This window comes from Cololabis saira, chromosome 2 (genome assembly GCF_033807715.1).
Source record: "Cololabis saira isolate AMF1-May2022 chromosome 2, fColSai1.1, whole genome shotgun sequence".
NCBI lineage: Eukaryota > Metazoa > Chordata > Actinopteri > Beloniformes > Belonidae > Cololabis > Cololabis saira.
Genome location: NC_084588.1, coordinates 46,840,445 through 46,858,984, shown reverse-complemented (window position 1 = coordinate 46,858,984; position 18,540 = coordinate 46,840,445). Strand labels below are relative to the sequence as shown.

The window sequence follows — 18,540 nt, the reverse complement described above, 5'->3', positions numbered from 1 at the left end:
GCTTTTAAGGTTCTTCTGAAAGACTTGGAAGAAAGTTCAACTGGCTGCAGATGCTTCGACTGCTGATTCTGTTTGTGATCTGTATTTCTGATTTGTTTTTAACTGTTTTGATACTGTTTGTTTGTGCAACTTTGTGTTGGTGCTGCTGCCTGTCTTGGCCAGGACTCTCTTGTAAAAGAGATTTTTAATCTCAACCAGACTTTTTCCTGGTTAAATAAAGGTTATGATATAAATAATAATTTCCTCGCACTCATTTTTCAGCTAAAGGTTTGTTACAGTAAAAGCAGCGGGAGGCTCTTCTTTCTCCTCCACCTGTCCTGTGACTCAGCTGCTGCAAATCCACCTAATTGGTTGTATTTCCAGCAGCTTTGTTGCGTTTTACTCTCCTTTGTTCGTTTGTTTTACCTAAAGGGCGGCCAATGAGTGGAATACAATCCCTCAAAGCATCAGAGAGTTCATTTCATGCAGCTCATTTAAGAAAAATCTAAAGAAATGGCTGATCGACAGCCAAATGTGTCGAAACTAGTCCCTGATTTACCTGTAGGTCTATATGCTGTTGTTGGTGTGAAATTTACTGTTTGATAATATGAATAGTGGCCTTGTTTGGTGGGGGATGTAGATACACTCCTGTGCTTTCTAAATATTGTATCTATGACATGTATTTGTTTTTACTGTAATTTGTTGCTTTTACTACTACGCCTCGTAGACTAAAAACGTTTTTTAGAGGTATTTGTTTTATTTATTTATCTATTTCTTGTAATGTTTTTATCATTATTATATTTTATTGTTGTGGACTGATTATTTTTTAGCCTTAATTCTTGAACTTTTATCATTTTAATTAACTATATTGTATGTCAGTTTGCATTGGTCTGCCAGTTTTTATTTTTTATCATGCTTATTTTTCAGTCAAAATGTTAAGCACTTTGTATTTCATGTACCTGGATGAAAGGTGCTATACAAATAAAATTTGTATTGATTTATTGATTGATTGTGTTCCTTCTGGCAGGGGGACTAGCCAATGGAAATGAGCCTTTTGGCTACAATTGGGTGCATTACATTTTTAATGTAATGTAATGCAATAAAAAAAAACAAAAATGTCATACATTCTGGATTCATTACAAATCAACTGAAATATTGCAAGCCTTTTATTATTTTACTATTGCTGATCATGGCTTACAGTTTAAGATTAAGATTCCAAGAATATTCTAATTTTTTTAGATAATGAATCCAGAATGTATGACATTTTTGCATTACAGAAAATAAAGGACTTTATCACAATATTCAAATTTTCTGAGACAGTCCTGTATAAGTGGATGTAGACATATATATATATATATATATATATATATATATATATATATATATATATATATATATATATATATATATATATATACATATATATATATATATATATATATATATATATATATATATATATATATATATATATATATATATATATATGTCTACTTTAAACTTGAATAATCTGGTATATATATATATATATATATATATATATATATATATATATATATATATATATATATATATATATATATATATATATAGGGTGAATCTCTTTATTCTACTACAGAGAGGTCGGTGCGTCAGCGGGTCACGTGACTCCCCCTCCCTGCAGCAGCTGTAGCTGCAGAGACGGAGCTGCTGCTGATGTTGGAGGAGCTGCAGGTCTAACCGGCTCAGGTAAGAGAGTCCCGGGACAGTCCTGGTCCCCCTGGTCCCCCTGGTCCTCCTGGACCCGGGATCCCCCTCCCTGGTACCGAGACCCCCCCACGGGTCCCGGTCCCGGTCCCGGCACCGGTTCTGCTGATGAAGCTCCGCGTAAAGCTGGAGACTCGCAGCCGCGGCAGGAAGCGGCTCCTGAGGGGTTCTGTTGTTAGAGTTATTAATAATTATTTACTAATAAAGCCTATGTGCTTACCATGAGGTGTACAGAAATGCCTACACATTGTAAAAGATGAAGACTGTGGTCATGCTAAGGCTAAGATTAGTTTACTGAGAAGCTAAGTTGACTTACATTTATTTATTCAAAGTTATTTGTATACAGGACTGTCTCAGAAAATTAGAATATTGTGATAAAGTCCTTTATTTTCTGTAATGCAAAAATGTCATACATTCTGGATTCATTACAAATCAACTGAAATATTGCAAGCCTTTTATTATTTCAATATTGCTGATCATGGTTTACAGTTTAATAAAACTCAAATATCCTATCTCAAAAAATTAGAATATTCTGGGAATCTTAATCTTAAACTGTAAACCATAATCAGCAATATTAAAATAATAAAAGGCTTGCAATATTTCAGCTGATTTTGTAATGAATCCAGAATGTATGACATTTTTTTTTTTTTTTTTAATTGCATTACAGAAAATAAAGAACTTTATCACAATATTCTAATTTTTCTGAGACAGTCCTGTATGTTCGATCCAACAGTGAGGTTGGGTGGGGCATGAGTGTTGTATGTGTTAAGATTTTCTAGCCAGTTAGTAGATTTTTAAGAAGTTCCCAATTGCAGTTTTAATATTTGCAACATCTTGTTAAAAACATTGAAGGATTTAGGCTTATTTAAGAAGACATCTCGCAGACAATCTTAGTGTTGCATCTCTAATCCCCTATTTTTTTGCATTCAAACTCTTTTTTTTGATTGAAATCATTTTTTTTTGATTGAAGTGAATTCTTTTTTAATTGAAAATATATTTTTTGATTGACGCAATCTTTTTTTTTTGATTGAATAATTAAGACACAAATCTACCTCCATAGCTCTTTACAGGTAGATTTGGGTTGAAAATGTTTGTAGACGAGAGCTGGAGAAAAACATATTTACTCCAAAAGCTGTATGTCGGTGGTTTTATTTTGAAAGCTGGTACCGGAAGTTAGTGGTCGTAACTTGCTCGAGCTTAAAAGAAGTGTTTGATAAAAGCCGGCTGATGATGATGATGATGATGAGGATGTTTTTACTGTAATTACTGTAATACAAACATAAACTGGATGAAGGATGTCAGAAAACGAAAAGATTTCCACTCTTCTAACTTAACCAGATAAAACTGGTGAAGGAAGTTAGGATTGTAATTAAAAGCGCTCATCACTCATCTCATGACTTATAATTATCCTTTAATTCAGGCGTCTAAGGGCAAATATATGAAGAAAGACCGACCTTTTCTTTAACCTTTAAACGGAGAAAACTCCCACTTTAAAGGCTGGAAGGGTCCAGCCCTTCACAATAAAAGCGCTGCCTGAGTGGAGAGGAAACTGTCCCAGGACAACAACGTCCTCCTCGCTGCTCACATTCTCCCAACAATGGCAGCAATGACTCAACAATGCAACCAGCTTCCTGTCTGGAGACGTATTATGTTTTGATTTATTTTTAGAAGGACGCATAAGAGACGGAGGTTGATGAGATAAAACTCTCCCGGACCAGGAACCACGTAAAGAAAAGAGAGCCTGGGGGGGATGTGACTCTACATGTCTACATGCACAAACATGCATGAGCGACAGCACAGCGGGGTCATCATGGGGCCCGGCGTTGCTCAGCTGAGACGATGCATTTCACAGGTTGAGGGTTCACACTCCGTCCGTGTATTTCACAGCCATCCGTTTTTTGTTTTCAAATGACAAAATAAAAATATAGAAATAAACCAAAATATTCCGTTCCCCATCTTTTGTTTTGATAATAAAAAACGGAAAACGGATCGTTATCCGTTATTCAATTTCATTGATGTGTTTGAAAATCGAAATTGGGAATTAAAACAGCGAGTGGAAAACTCTTTTCTCTCGTTTCCACATAGCCGGGTATTTACAAAAAATTTCCCCCTCTACGTTTTGAAAAATACCATCATCTACACAAACCCGCATAGATACGCTGTTACGGTGCTATGAGCAGCCAAACCTACAGGGGACAGTGTAACGAGAAGAAAAAGCTCCCTCAACACAACCCTGATAGACAAGGCTGTGTCACCAACAGAGTTGTGTAAACCTTAAAGGGGACCTATTATGAAAAACACGTTTTTTCTTGTTTTAACATATATAAAGTGGTCTCCCCTCACCCTGCCAGCACAGGGGAGACAAAATACCATGAATTTCTGCAAGGTCTCTAACCCCCGCCGGACAGAGTCCCCCAGTGTCACGTGGTTTTTTTTGAGCCGATTAAAATCTGCTCCCGTCGTTACGTCACGACGGGAGCAGATTTCCAGAGGTTCAGCCTCCGCTGCTGAAACCAAGCCCACTACCAGCTCTCTACACCGGCTGGAGCGGTGCTTCCTTGAGCCAGTCGGACGCGGCGCCGCGGCGGAGCGGATCCGGGTTAAATCATCCAGGTTCCCGGGTGGTTTGGGAGCTGGGTCCTCGGGGGTCTGTCCCAGGTCGGACCAGCTTCATCCTCCGAGATTTTCAGCCAAATCTGTCGGTTTGATCCCCGGTAACGGACGATGCGCTCCGGAGCCGATCTGTGCGCCCGCCGTGGGGTTGCGGTGCCAGCGCGCAGAATCCGCCGGGCAGATCCGGCTGAAATTCCGCTGGTCGGTCCCCGGGAGTCCCTGCTACCAGTCCAGGCGGGTTCCTGCGGTCCCGGCCGGTCGGAACCGGTCAGATTCCCCGGTTAAAGCCGCGGTGATGCGCGCTGCTCCAGCCTACTTCCTGGTTCCCAAAGCGCAGTCCGTCCGACTAAATTGTCCAGGTTCCCAGCCGCTTTGGGAGCAGGGATTTCTGGGGTACGTCCCAGGCTGGACCAGCTTCACCCTCCGAGATTTTCAGCGAAATCTGTCGGTTTGATCACCGGTAACGGGCGATGCGCCCCGGAGCCATGCTGGGCGCCCGGCGTGGCTCCGGGGCCAGCGTTCACCATCCGCCAGGCAGATCCGGCTGAAATAGTGCATAAATGTTATTTATATACAACTCATATTTTATTTTTTTAACAATAAAGTTGCCATTTGTGAAAATTCAGTGTTGGGATTTATTTACAGGCTCGGGCTGCTCTGGCGGAGCGAGGTTTATTCTCCTCCCCTGCTACACGTCATTCAGGGAGCCAATCAGCACAGAGCCTCATTATCATACCCCCCCCCTTCCCTTAGAATGGAGCACAGAAAAAGGCTTTAGAAGCAGTAAAACTAGTGACAGGGCCCACAGGCTGGATTTATGATCTATGTAGAAAAAACAAGCTTTGGATTGTTTTTAAGACATTCAAGGCCTGTTTAAAATATACATTAAATGCCATAATAGGTCTCCTTTAATGACATGTTGATGACGACCAGTGATTAGAATCAGGTGTGTTGAAGACAGGGAAACATCTAAAACATGCAGTAGACTAGCCCTCGAGTCCCGGCTTGTGTGCACCCCTGTATATATAAATATATATAATTAGTGGGAGCTTGTTACGACTGCTTTTTGCAGATGATGTTGTCCTGTTGGCTTCATCTGACCGGGACCTTCAGCATGTGCTGGGGCGGTTTGGGATGAGAATCAACACCTCCAAAACCGAGGCCATGGTTCTCCAAAGGGTGGCGTTTCTTCTCCAGGTGGGGGGAGAAGTCCTGCCTCAGGTGGAGGAGTTCAAGTATCTCTGGGTCTTGTTTACAAGTGAGGGAACGATGGAGCGGGAGATTGACAGACGGATCAGTGCAGCGTCGTCGGTGTACCAGACCATCGAGATTTACCGGTCAATCTACGCACCTACCCTCACCTATGGTCATGAACTTTGGGTAGTGACCGAAAGGACGAGATCGCGGACACAAGCGGCCGAGATGAGTTTCCTCCGCAGGGTGGCTGGACGCTCCCTTAGAGATGAGTTTCCTCCCTTAGAGATAGGGTGAGGAGTTCGGTCACCCGGGAGGAGCTCGGAGTCGAGCCGCTGCTCCTTCACATTGAGAGGAGTCAGCTGAGGTGGCTTGGGCATCTGTACCGGATCCTCCTGGACGCCTCCCTAGGGAGGTGTTCCGGGCATGTCCCACCGGGAGGATGGAGGAATGGTTGGATATATATTAGTGCTGTCAGGCGATTAAAAAAAATAATCTAATTAATTACAGGATTTATAATTAATTAATGTAAGCAATCACATTTTAATCTCATCTGCTAAAGGTCCCCAAATAAAGAATTTGAATTCTAGGACATTATGAAATTGCAGTGCATGACTAATCAATTGAATACAATAAGAAGAGAAGATTTTAAATCCACATTTTGATTGGTGAAGTGTGTTTCATAAATGAAATTCAAAAGAAAAAATATGTTCCTGTTCAGATGGTCGTGCATCTGTGCACGTTGGCCTGGGGAGTGGTTTTAATACGGTTTGGTTATGACGCCATTCCTCCTTGATCGTCTTCCACGATTGAAATTGGCCTGCAATCAGCAGAAACCCACTTTGCCATTGAGTTTGTCCGTTTTTCTGTCGTGGCTTTGCTCATTCGTTTCCCAGATTCTGCAAGCGTGGTTTGGCGAAGTGAAATCACGCTAGCGCTAGTTAGTAGCTGTAACGTTTACAGTGGAACTTGTCCGGACATGTTCATCGTTTAAATGATAATTCAGGCTGGAGCAGCTCCGGTGATAGGAACATTCTTTTTTACCAAATGTACAAATCACCGCGTTCTTGTTCATAGTCCCGTCTTCTTTCTTTTTATACATAAACTTGCTGTTCAAAGGCCCTAGCAAAGATTTGCTGAGTCGCTCCCCTGAGTCGTCCAGGTCTGTTATGACTAGCATGACTAGCAGCAGGAGGAAGTAGTGGCCTACGGGTCCCCCAATGGGCCAAATTTAAAATACTTGCACATTTTGCCACTCATAATTAATTGCATTAATTTTCATAAATCGTTAATTAGCAGTGTAATTAATTAACATGCTAAACTGACAGCCCTAATAAATATATATATATATATATATATATATATATATATACCGTAGATGACCATTTAGTAGCCCGGGCGTTTAATATGCTAAATCCACTTGGACCCCAGGCGTTTATAAGAACCAGGCGGGTATTTGCACCAGGCTACAATTTATTTTTGCAATGAGCAGCACCAGACCATTACTTACAAAGAACATATGAGATCACCATAGTACCACTGGAACTAAAATTGTACACACTGTACACAACACAACACCTCACGACGAGCTCCCGATCACAAATCGTGAGCTCGCAATAAAATCAAGCGTGTTTGAAATCCTGGTCACTCCTCGTGAAGGAATCACAGCTGAAGCAGCTGCGACCCAATTTGCCTCATCCTTTCACAGAGAGCATGCACAATCTCTGATGTTACGTCAAAAACTATTATTTGTAGTTTAAGTTTTGCAAATTCACATTACAAATCATGTTTTAATAGCAAAAAAAAAGAGCGCATATCCACGTATGGTGCGGGTCGCCGCGTCCCCTGCACCGTAGGCTCTGCGTTGGTGTAACGGGGAACCATAAATCAGCCTAACGGCGTACCCTGCACCGTAGGCTCTGCGTTGGTGTAACGCGGAACCATAAATCAGCCTTACGGCGTACCCTGCACCGTAGGCTCTGCGTTGGTGTAACGCGGAACCATAAATCAGCCTTACGGCGTACCCTGCACCGTAGGCTCTGCGTTGGTGTAACGCGGAACCATAAATCAGCCTTCAGTGTGTGCGCTGTCTGCTGAACTCTTTTTTTCTCTTCTCATTTTGCTGGACGCCGGGGTTCCTCCACCGAGACACAACTTTTGCGGTACGCGTTCTTTGTTGTGTCTAAAAATGATTCGCAGTGCACACACCCAATCAGAAACGGTACAGATATTTTGGGATTTTAATATATAAAAAAATAAAATTAAAAATAATAAAGAATCCCCTCGCCGCTTCACTCCGCTCACATGCTCTGATATACAAAGACAGTTTGTCTGTGTAACGGCGACACACGGAGCTGATCATAGCAGTATAAACGATACTGTACACAATACAATGCAAATACAGTGTTATTACCAGGTTATTACCGGTAGTCGCCCGGGCGTTTAATTGAACCAGCGTTTATTATGCCAAATGGGCTCGGACCCCCGGCGGCTATTAGAGCACAGGCGCGTATTTGCGCGCGGGCGACTATTTGGTCATCTACGGTATATATATATATATATATATATATATATATATATATATATATGTACTGTACATAGGTGTATGTGGGTCATTTCAGAATTGCGGGTATGTATTATAATCCACCAAACACACATTTCTTCATGTTTTATAGGTTGTTGTCGCACAGAAACCAGAACCTGGTGCATCGGCAGCCCCCCCAAGGTCCCAGCTGGTCCCCCCAGGTCCCGACAGGTCCCGGCAGGTCCCAGTAGATCCCGGCAGGTCCCGGCAGGTCCCCCCAAGTCCTCCAGGTCCCTCCAGGTCCCCCCAGGTCCCAGCAGGTCCCGGCAGGTCCCGGCAGATCCTGGCAGGTTCCAGCAGGTCCCAGCAGGTCCCGGCAGATCCCGGCAGGTCCCGGCAGATCCCGGCAGGTCCCCCCAGGTCCTCCAGGTCCCGGCAGCACCATGGCCGAGGGCCAGGGACCCGGGACTAGGACCGGCAGCTCTTCAGACGCCCCCCCCAAAGAGAGCATGCAGCTGAAGAAGGAGATCTCTCTGCTCAACGGCGTCAGCCTGATCGTGGGCAACATGATCGGCTCGGGCATCTTCGTGTCCCCGAAGGGCGTGCTGCTCTACAGCTCCTCCTACGGGCTGTCGCTGGTCATCTGGGCCGTCGGCGGCCTGTTTTCGGTGGCCGGGGCCCTCTGCTACGCCGAGCTGGGCACCACCATCACCAAGTCCGGGGCGTCCTACGCCTACATCCTGGAGTCCTTCGGCGGCCTCGTGGCCTTCGTCCGCCTCTGGACGTCGCTGCTGATCGTGGAGCCCACCGGCCAGGCCGTCATCGCCATCACCTTCGCCAACTACCTGGTGCAGCCGCTATTCCCCACCTGCGAGCCGCCGTACGCCGCTAGCAGGCTGCTAGCCGCCGCCTGCATATGTGAGTACCGTCCAGCCGGGTCCAGGTTCGGGTCCAGGTCCGGGTCCGGGTCAGTGTTGTGCAAGTTCATACTTCATGAACTAGTTCAAAGTTCAGTTCACATAGTTTTAAAAATGAATAGTTCACGTTCATAGTTCACCATTTTCACTTTGAACTCGTTCAAATTCAGTTCATTTCAATATTTTTAGGTGAGAAGTACGAATGAAACTCCCCCCTATCCTAAAAACTGTCCACTTTATACCAGTGGTCTTCAACCCTGGTCCTCGGGACCCCCTTGTCCTGCATGTTTTAGATCAGGGGTCTTCAACCGGGGGTCCGCGACCCCTAGGGGGGCCGCGGATGTACTGCAGGGGGTCCTCCAACTTCAAAAGAAATAAAGGCAATTCTAACCAAAATAACTTGTGAAATTAAAAAAAAAAAATAATAATAATATATAGGCTATCTATATATATATATATATATGTATATATATATATATATATATATATGAAAGGGATAATACCCGACAGGGTGTACGTTATCAGAAATATATGGACGACGCAGGGGCGTGAACCGGTTTGCCTCCACAAAGTCCATATATTTCAGTTTATGTCCACCTGGAAGGACATTATCCCGCTTATACCACGGTCACTTACCAAAAAACATAAATATTAAATCAGTTATTCATGCTTGAATGTGTTTTCAGTGTAAATCATTAGTTTTATAACAAGCCACAGCTGAGCGGCTGAGCGACTATTTAATCTCTCGTCTGCAGCTGTTGGAACCTGGTAAATTACAACGTTTTTTAACAAGCCATAACTCAGTTTCCTTGGTAACACCTGAGGGTCTGACTAATACCTGGAACAATCACTACCGTCACATAAGCTCCTTAATGGACACAGTGTTGACTTCTCCAGTAACTATGACGGACCTGAGATACGACTTAGCAACGGGAGATATTCTAGTCCGCTCAGCTCTGCTATGCTACTGTAACAAACAGGAAATAGATTTGTTTCAAAGAATCAAAGTCCACAGATAGTTTCCTAAATCGTTTTATTAAGCTACAAATATTATCAATCATTCAAATAAATAAACGTTTCATTAAGCTACAAATATTGCACTCAAAACCGAGTCCGATGACACCACCCACGAGTCTTTATGTCAAACCATCCAATCAGCTTTTTGGCGTCTAGCGTCGCCACGGTAACGCTTTTGACTGATAAAAGTAATGCGCATCGTCGCAGGATGGAGATGCACATTTTGATGTATAACACACCTGGGTGCACGTTACGGTTCTGGCTGAATTAACTGCCGAAGAAATGGCATAAATTGCGCCAAAATTACACAATTAATTCAAAATGGCCGACTTCCTGTTCGGTTTCGGCCATGGCGCCAAGAGACTTTTCTTTAAGTAGCGACATGATACAGGTGTGTACCGATTTTCGTGCATGTACGTCAAACCGTATTGTGGGGCTTGAGGCACGAAGTTTTCTAGGGGGCGCTGTTGAGCCATTAGACCACACCCATTAATGCAAACCAATAAATATCAAATTTTTCGCCAGGCCTGGATTGAAATTTAATATCTATTTAAATTTTTCCTCTCGTCTATCCGCAGGTTTGCTGACTTTCGTGAACTCGGCCTACGTGAAGTGGGGAACCCGCGTCCAGGACGTCTCCACCTACGCCAAGGTGGCCGCTCTCATCGTCATCATCGTCACCGGCATCGTCAAGCTGTGCCAGGGTGGGTGGACCAATCACAGACCAACCAATAATATTTTAGAGGAGGAAGATTTTTTTTTTTCATTATGCACTTCGAGAAAAAAGTTGAAATGTCGAGATTGTTAAAGTACAATTTGAGAAAAAAGTCGAAATGTATTTCAACTTTATCCTCGAAATTTCGACTTTATCCACGAAATTTCGACTTTATCCTTGAAATTTCGACTTTATTCTCGAAATTTCGACTTTATTCTTGAAATTGTATTTCAACTTTATCCTCGAAATTTCAACTTCATTCAAGAAATTTTGACTTTATTCACGAAATTTCGACTTTATTCTTGAAATTGTATTTCAACATTAATCTCGACATTTCGACTTTTTTCTCCAAATTGTATTTCAACAATAATCTCAACATCTCGACTTTTTTCTCGATGTGCACAATAATAAAAAATCTTCCCCTCTCAGGTATTTTTTCTCCTGCACGGCCCTGATACTCGTCCGTATGTTTCCAGGCTACACGGAGAACTTTGAGTGGTCGTTCCGCGGCTCGTCCACCGACCCCGGGGACATCGCCCTGGCTCTGTACTCGGCCCTCTTCTCCTACTCCGGCTGGGACACGCTCAACTTCGTCACGGAGGAGATCAAGAACCCGGAAAGGTGCTTTTCCTCTCCGTCGCTCTATCGGGAGGAGCTTTCAGTCATCAGGACGGGTCCTTAAAAAGTCTTAAACTCGTCTTTAAACTTGTCTTAAATCTCAATGCAAGGGTCTTCATTTTTTAAGCTTAATTTTAGAGGGAATTTATCCGTCATCATTAAAACGTTTTCTTGCACTTTGAAAAAGGAAAAGTTTATTTAATTGTTTTGAGGAGAAATAAACCTGTTTACAGTTGTTAGACGCCTCAGTCAGGGTTGCCAGGTTGAGCATGTTTCTGTATGTGTTGAGAGGGATAGTTATAATTATGTAATATATGTTATATATTTATTATGTATGTAGCATATATATATATATATATATATATATATATATATATATATATATATATATATATTTATAGGGATATTTATCTCGTTTATATAGTGTGTATTTATATAGATTTATATAATATTTGCATTTTCTATATATTGATATCATATTTATGTAATATTTTTATTTTCTATATACTTATATGGATAATTATGTAGTAATAGGCATGTTTATGTAGTATGTATATAGACTATATTTAGTTAAGAGTTATAAAGGGGTAGGAACTAGGAAAAAGTGTAAACTTCTTCCTACTCCTTTTTCAAACCTATGTGCATATGAAGATGTTACTGTTTATTTTTATTTTTTTATATACATGTTCGAAATAAATTCATTCATTCATTCATTCATTCATTCATTCAACTTGGTCAACCCCCCCAGGAACCTCCCCCTGGCCATCGCCATCTCCATGCCCATCGTCACCATCATCTACATCCTCACCAACGTGGCCTACTACGCCGTCCTGGACGCCGGGGCCATTCTGGCCAGCGACGCCGTGGCAGTGGTGAGTAGACGCAGGTTTTTATTTATTTAATGTTAGTTGGTTTAGTTAGATCGGGAGTCTCTAGAGCCGCATGCAGCTCTTTAGCACCGCCCTAGTGGCTCCCTGGAGCTTTTTCAAAAATGTTTACCTTTTTTTTCCTTTTTTTCTTCTTTTTCTTCTTTTTTCTTTTTTTCCTTTTTTCTCTTTTTTTCTTCCTCTTTCCTTTCCTTTTTAATCTCGACATTTCGACTTTTTTCTGAAAAATTTTACTTTTTTGGAAAATGGAAATCGATGGGGGAATGTATTTTTGGTTTTAAGTGGTTTCTTTAGGAGGACAAACATGACACAAACATTCTTAACGTTTTCCAATGCTGTAAAAATGTGTAGAATAAATATTACATTTCAACATTTCTGTTAACAAAGATTTGTACGGAAGAGTATCAGGGCCATGCAGGAGAAAAATATTGGAGAAGGGAAGATTTTTTTTTATTGTGCACTTCGAGAAAAAAGTTGAAATGTTGAGAAAAAAGTTGAAATGTCGAGATTAATGTTGAAATACAGTTTCTAGAATAAAGTCGAAACTTCAACTTTTTTCTCGAAGTGCATGATGAAAAAGAAAAATCTTCCTCCTCTAAAATATTATTTTATTTTTCTCCTGCCTGGCTCTAATCTTCTTCCATAGATTCGTGTAACAAAAAGAGTCATGTGGAAAGACATTTGCTACATTTGCAGCCGAGGACCCAGTTATAACTAATATAGATATATGCAGCATGTGGTGCCTTCATTCTAAGGTTTATACAAGACATTTCATTTTCTGCGGCTCCAGACATATTTGTTTTTTGTGTTTTTGGTCCAATATGGCTCTTTAACATTTTGGGTTGCCGGCCCCTGAGTTAGTTACTCTGTTGTTGTTTTCCTCCAGACGTTTGCAGACCACACCCTGGGCGTGATGGGCTGGATCATCCCGTTGGCCGTGGCTCTGTCCTGCTACGGAGGGCTCAACGCCTCCATCATCGCCGCGTCCAGGTCAGTTTCACCCCGATCGCTAGAATATACCGTTTCCATTTTACTATATGGCACTTAAAATTCTTAATCAGCAGTGGGCCTAATAATCTGCGGAAGAGTATCAGGGCCAGGCCGGAGAAAAAGTAAAAATAATATTTTAGAGGAGGAAGATTTTTTTTTTCATTATGCACTTTGAAAAAAAAGTCGAAATGTTGAGAAAAAAGTCAAAATTTCATGAATCGAGTTGAAATGTTGAGAAAAAAGGTGAAATTTCGACTTTATTCTTGAAATTGTATTTCAACATTGATTTCGACATTTCGCCTTTTTTCTCGCATGCACAATAAAAAAAAATCTTCCCCTCTCAAATATTTTTTCTCCTGCATGGCCATGATAGTCTTCCGTAATAATCAGATGTACCTTTATGTATGAATGTTGTATTTACTGACCTGGAACCAGTTTTATGAGGTAACTGAACCCATAGATCTGTCACAATGTTGGACCATTCAGACGTTAAAGTCGGTCCTTGGTTGGATACGGGTTCCAGCATCAGACGTCGTTAGATAACTAATAATGTAGCGCTGCAGCAACCATCATCCACCTTCTAGTCATCGTTAACTTACTGTAATTAGACATCGTCAGGTTTTAGAGGAAACCCAGTTTTTTATAATCAAATGTTGGAATCCAACGTTGTTCCAACCTCACACCAACTTCAAGTGTCTGCTATCACTGGCAACGATGAACCAATCAGACAACAGGACGTAGTACGATGCTTACCTTATTGGTAGATTAGTGGAAGACGAAAGATTTCAAATGTATTTTTCAGTTTTAGTTACAACTGAACGATTATTGTGAATAAAGTTTGACTTACAAGACTGTTTGGTTTCACTTTATACATATTTTATCATGCTCTTTATAACCCAGTGCACCTTATGTAGGAAAATAGACCTGCTCATTGATGTTTCGCCTGGCGGTCCGATAAAAACGGTAGATAAAAGTACAACATGAGTACTTGTGGGTTATCGTCGTCTCCAGGTTGTTCTTCGTGGGCTCCCGCGAGGGTCACCTGCCCGACGCCTTGTCCATGATCCACATCCAGAGGTTCACGCCCATCCCGGCTCTGATCTTCAACGTGAGGAGAAACGACTCATCCACAGGTTATAATGTTTACGAGTCGTAACCCTAACCCCAACCCTCCATGCAGTGCATCATGTCTTTGATCTACCTGACGGTGGACGACGTCTTCCAGCTCATCAACTACTACAGTTTCAGCTACTGGTTCTTCATGGGTTTGTCCGTCGCCGGCCAGATCTACCTGCGCTGGACGCAGCCGGACCGGCCCCGCCCCCTCAAGGTAAAGAACCGGTTTAAACCGGCCCTGCCCGCTCAAGGTAAAGAACCGGTTTAAACCGGCCCCGCCCCCTCAAGGTAAAGAACCGGCTGGAATCGGTTTAAACAGGCCCCACCCCCTCAAGGCTTTACTAAACAGAAAGGTTTTAAGTTTAGTTTTAAAGGTGGAGGTGGTGTCAGCCTCCTTAACCCAGATTGGAAGTTGGTTCCATAGTAACGGTGCCTGATAGCAGAACGCCCGCCCTCCAAATCTACATTTGGATACTCTAGGACAGGGGTCACCAATCCTGGTCCTCGAGGGCCGGTGTCCCTGCAGGTTTTAGATGTTTCCCTCCTTCATTGCATCATGATACAAGTGACTGTGTCATCAACAGAACTATCCAGACTTTGATGACAAGCTGGTAACGAGGATTAATTAGAATCAGGTGTGTTAAAGCAGAGAAACATCTAAAACATGCAGGACACCGGCCCTCGAGGACCAGGATTGGTGACCCCTGCTCTAGGAACTACGAGTAAACCTGCCCTTTGAGAGCGGAGAGCTCTGCCAGGAACATAAGGCACTATCAGGTCTTGCAAATAATGCGGAGCTAAGCTGTTTTGGGCTTTATACGCAAGTAATAAAATTTTTAATTGGATTCTGAATTTTACAGGTAGCCAATGGAGCGACGCTAACACTGGAGAGACGTGGTCTCTCCTGCTAATTCCTGTCAGTACTCGGGCTGCTGCATTCTGGATCATCATCTTTTGTGCCTCAGAGTTATTCCCAAACCAGCAGATGATGCAGAAAGTTAAAACACTTTCAATAAAAGCACAGTAACACATGCGGACCATTTTTCCATTAACATTAAAACACAACAGTTTCTTTAAAAGGTACAGTCTTTGTTGGGCCTTAGTGCCCAGGCAGTCAGACCAATTGTCCCATTTAAGTTTGTGATCAAGCCTAAGGTACTGGATCACCTCTCCGTTTATAAAAGTGGGCTGAAATGAATTTTGCTTCCTGAAATCAAGGGTAATTTCTTTTGTCTTTAAGGTGTTGAAGACACGGTTTGCCCTCTCACACCATTTAAGAAAATGGTCCACAACTGGCCCATGATCCTCCTCTCCATCAAGCAGGAGGCTCACTAGTGCAGTATCATCCGCGTATTTAATCTCACTAATGCAGTATCATCCGCGTATTTGATAACGTGCCTGTTGGAGAAAGTGCTTGTGCAGGAGTTTGTGTACAGAATAAATAAAAGTGGGGATAAAACACAACCCTGAGGGGAGCCTGTAGAAGTGGAGATTTTATCTGAGAGAGTTGTTCCAACTCTGACCTGCTGACAGTGGTCTCCAGACCGGTCCTGAGACCAGAGCCGGTCCTGAGACCAGTCCCTGCCCTCCAGGTCTAACGGTCGTCTCTCCCCCAGCTGTCCCTGCTGTACCCGGTCGTGTTCTGCCTGTGCGCCGTGTTCCTGGTGTCGGTTCCGCTCTACTGCGACACCCTCAACTCCTTGATCGGCATCAGCATCGCACTGTCCGGCGTCCCTGTCTACTTCCTGGGGGTTCACCTGCCCGAGTCCCGGCGGCCGCCCGTCATCACCAAGCTGCTGCGTGAGTTTCCCCCGACCCGGAGACCGGGGTCTCCGTTGTTCTGTCGATTTCTGCTGCTTTGTCGAAAAATGCTACCGCCGCATAAACCGATAGCGTCTGTCTATCAAAAAATGCTACCTAATGGTTTTCTACCTTTGTAGAGCTACAATTTTACTGTGTTTTACTCCCTAAACCACTTCCCGGTCTCTCGCCAGGCCGTCATTGTAAATAAGAATGTTCTTAATGACCTGCCGGTTAAATAAAGGCCAATGACTGAATGAATATCTAATAAAGCCATAGAATTTTTTTTTTTCTCTTTATTTTCTATAATGTTCACAAAGTGTAATGCAATTCATGTCATGGGTAGTGTATTTCAAATACTCCACGTCCCATTTTATCCATTTTAAATCAATATTTCAAGGGGTAGCATAATTTGATAGTCCAGTAACGTCCTATCAAATAATGCTCCCATCACTTAATGCATTCAGGTCAGATACTAATCACCTGCCACTGCAGGTCAGCATACTTACACCTCAATTTATCCATTTTGTAATCACTATTTTTGGATTGATAATAAGTATAAAATACTAAGAAATAAAAGTAAAGGCACACACTGAAGGGATGGAAGAAATGATGGGCGTGGCAATCAAATTTTGAAAATCGATTGTTCCCAGAACCACAAAGTAGCAGTTCTGGACGGGTAGCATGGATGGACAGAACACCGGTCTCTGCCCCCGCCGACCCGGGTCTCCGGTCTCGCCCCCCCACTAACCTGTCGTTTCCACCCGCAGGTGCTCTGACCAACTTCACCCAGTTCACCTGCTTCTGCGTGCTGACGGAGCTGGACCCCAGCTAGCGGTTCTGCAGGACCTGCAGGGACCCGGATCTCTGAAGCCGGACTCCGTCCTGCTGGACTAGTTTCCAGCTCTGAAACTGATCCATCCTGGCCGTTTTACTGCGTATTATATTTATTCACCTGACGACGACTGCCTTCCTCCCAACGATGTGCCTCAGAGGTCGCCGGTGCCGTGACCCCTTGACCCTGGTACCCCAGGGGAGAAAAGTGGAGAAAAGAGGGATGTTTTTCTTCTTTCTCTCAGTTTGCAGTGTGAAGGTTGTCACTTTATTCATGTTATTCTAGCTTGATTTTGTCATAACTTTAGTTTCCGTTGATATTGAATGAATTCTGAATGTTTTAATATTGTTCATGTAAGAGATTGTGGAGCATTTGCACGTTGTTGAATATTAAACTGAACTTGAAAAACCTCAGATTCCAGATTTGACTGAAACAGAATTTATTTCAGGGATCACGACTCGAAGCTGGATGTATTTCCCTAAACTGGGCACAGCGGTGTTGAACTCTAAAACCAGACGTGAGGATTTTCCTGCATAGGTGGATCATAAAATCTAATTTGCAATTTAGGAGGATGGATTCTGCTGATTCAGCAGAATTACCAAACAGATACAGGGCAGACGGATAAAATCGGTTTTAGTTTTTCACATTTTTGAGAATTTGGTTTTTAGCATTTTATGCAAATGTAACCCGAAGACAGTATATAAAGTAATGAAATATAGACAATTATAACTGAAAACTTTAACATTTTCCTTCCTTTAAACATATTTAAAGGAGCTTGAGGCAGGATTTATGAAAAAAATTTGTATAAGTTTTAAGTTTTCTAGTAATAATGTCAGATGAAGCGTTCCAAACCAAAAAGAATGAGCCCTCTAGTGTATCTCTCCGTTGCCTTGAAGAGGCTGTGTGCTGCAAAATGTGCTGCAATTCGGGCCCAAATTTCCCGCGCTGGGCTGCGGATGTGACGTCACATGACGCTGCATGCGCGTTCTCCCCGTTCTCCCGTGCCGGCTTCACTGTTGGCTGCAGTACCCCCGACGGCCGTCGTGGTGAAGGGTGGCGCGAGAGAGTCTCATTTCTTAAAAGGAGCCTCATGCTCCTTTAAAGGCAAAAACATGGCAGTAGTTATTCTTGTGTCCAACAAAATATTTATTTTTTTGGGCATTAACAAAAAAATACCAAAAGTTGTTATGTACGGAGCCCATAAAGGGACACGGATTTTTTTTTTTTTTTTAATAATGAGTTTTAAGCATGCGCGTGAAACCTTTACGCGCGCGCGTAAAACCTTTAAGTGAGCGCCTAAAAGTTGCTCTACGTGAGCACGTAAAAACAAGTACATGGGAGTATTGCTGGAACAGGAGACCATCCAGTTGCGCCCTGCTCTGTTTATGAATGGAAATGACATTACAGGATTTAGCTGAGCTATATTTTAACCTGGGAATCCATTATAAGGACATTACCACTTTGCTTGCAAGTAAACAACTTTACGTGCTCACTTAAAGGTTTTACGCGCGCGCGTAAAGGTTTCATGCGCACGCTTAAAACTCATTATTAAAAAAAAAAAAAATCTGTGTCCCTTTAGGGGCTCCGTA

At 42.7% G+C, this 18,540-nt stretch overlaps 1 protein-coding gene across 1 annotated transcript; it reads left to right on the top strand.

Annotated features, from left to right (window-relative positions):
- The first annotated feature begins 1,598 nt into the window (after window positions 1-1,598).
- Window positions 1,599-17,345, top strand: slc7a6 (solute carrier family 7 member 6). The gene is made up of 10 exons (XM_061711457.1): window positions 1,599-1,707; window positions 8,208-8,974; window positions 10,569-10,694; window positions 11,182-11,326; window positions 12,072-12,195; window positions 13,097-13,200; window positions 14,212-14,308; window positions 14,381-14,530; window positions 15,933-16,116; window positions 16,887-17,345. The coding sequence occupies exons 2-10, from the start codon at window positions 8,500-8,502 to the stop codon at window positions 16,949-16,951; spliced, it is 1,470 nt and encodes a 489-aa protein (XP_061567441.1). The 5' UTR covers window positions 1,599-1,707; window positions 8,208-8,499; the 3' UTR covers window positions 16,952-17,345.
- The last annotated feature ends 1,195 nt before the right edge of the window (window positions 17,346-18,540 follow it).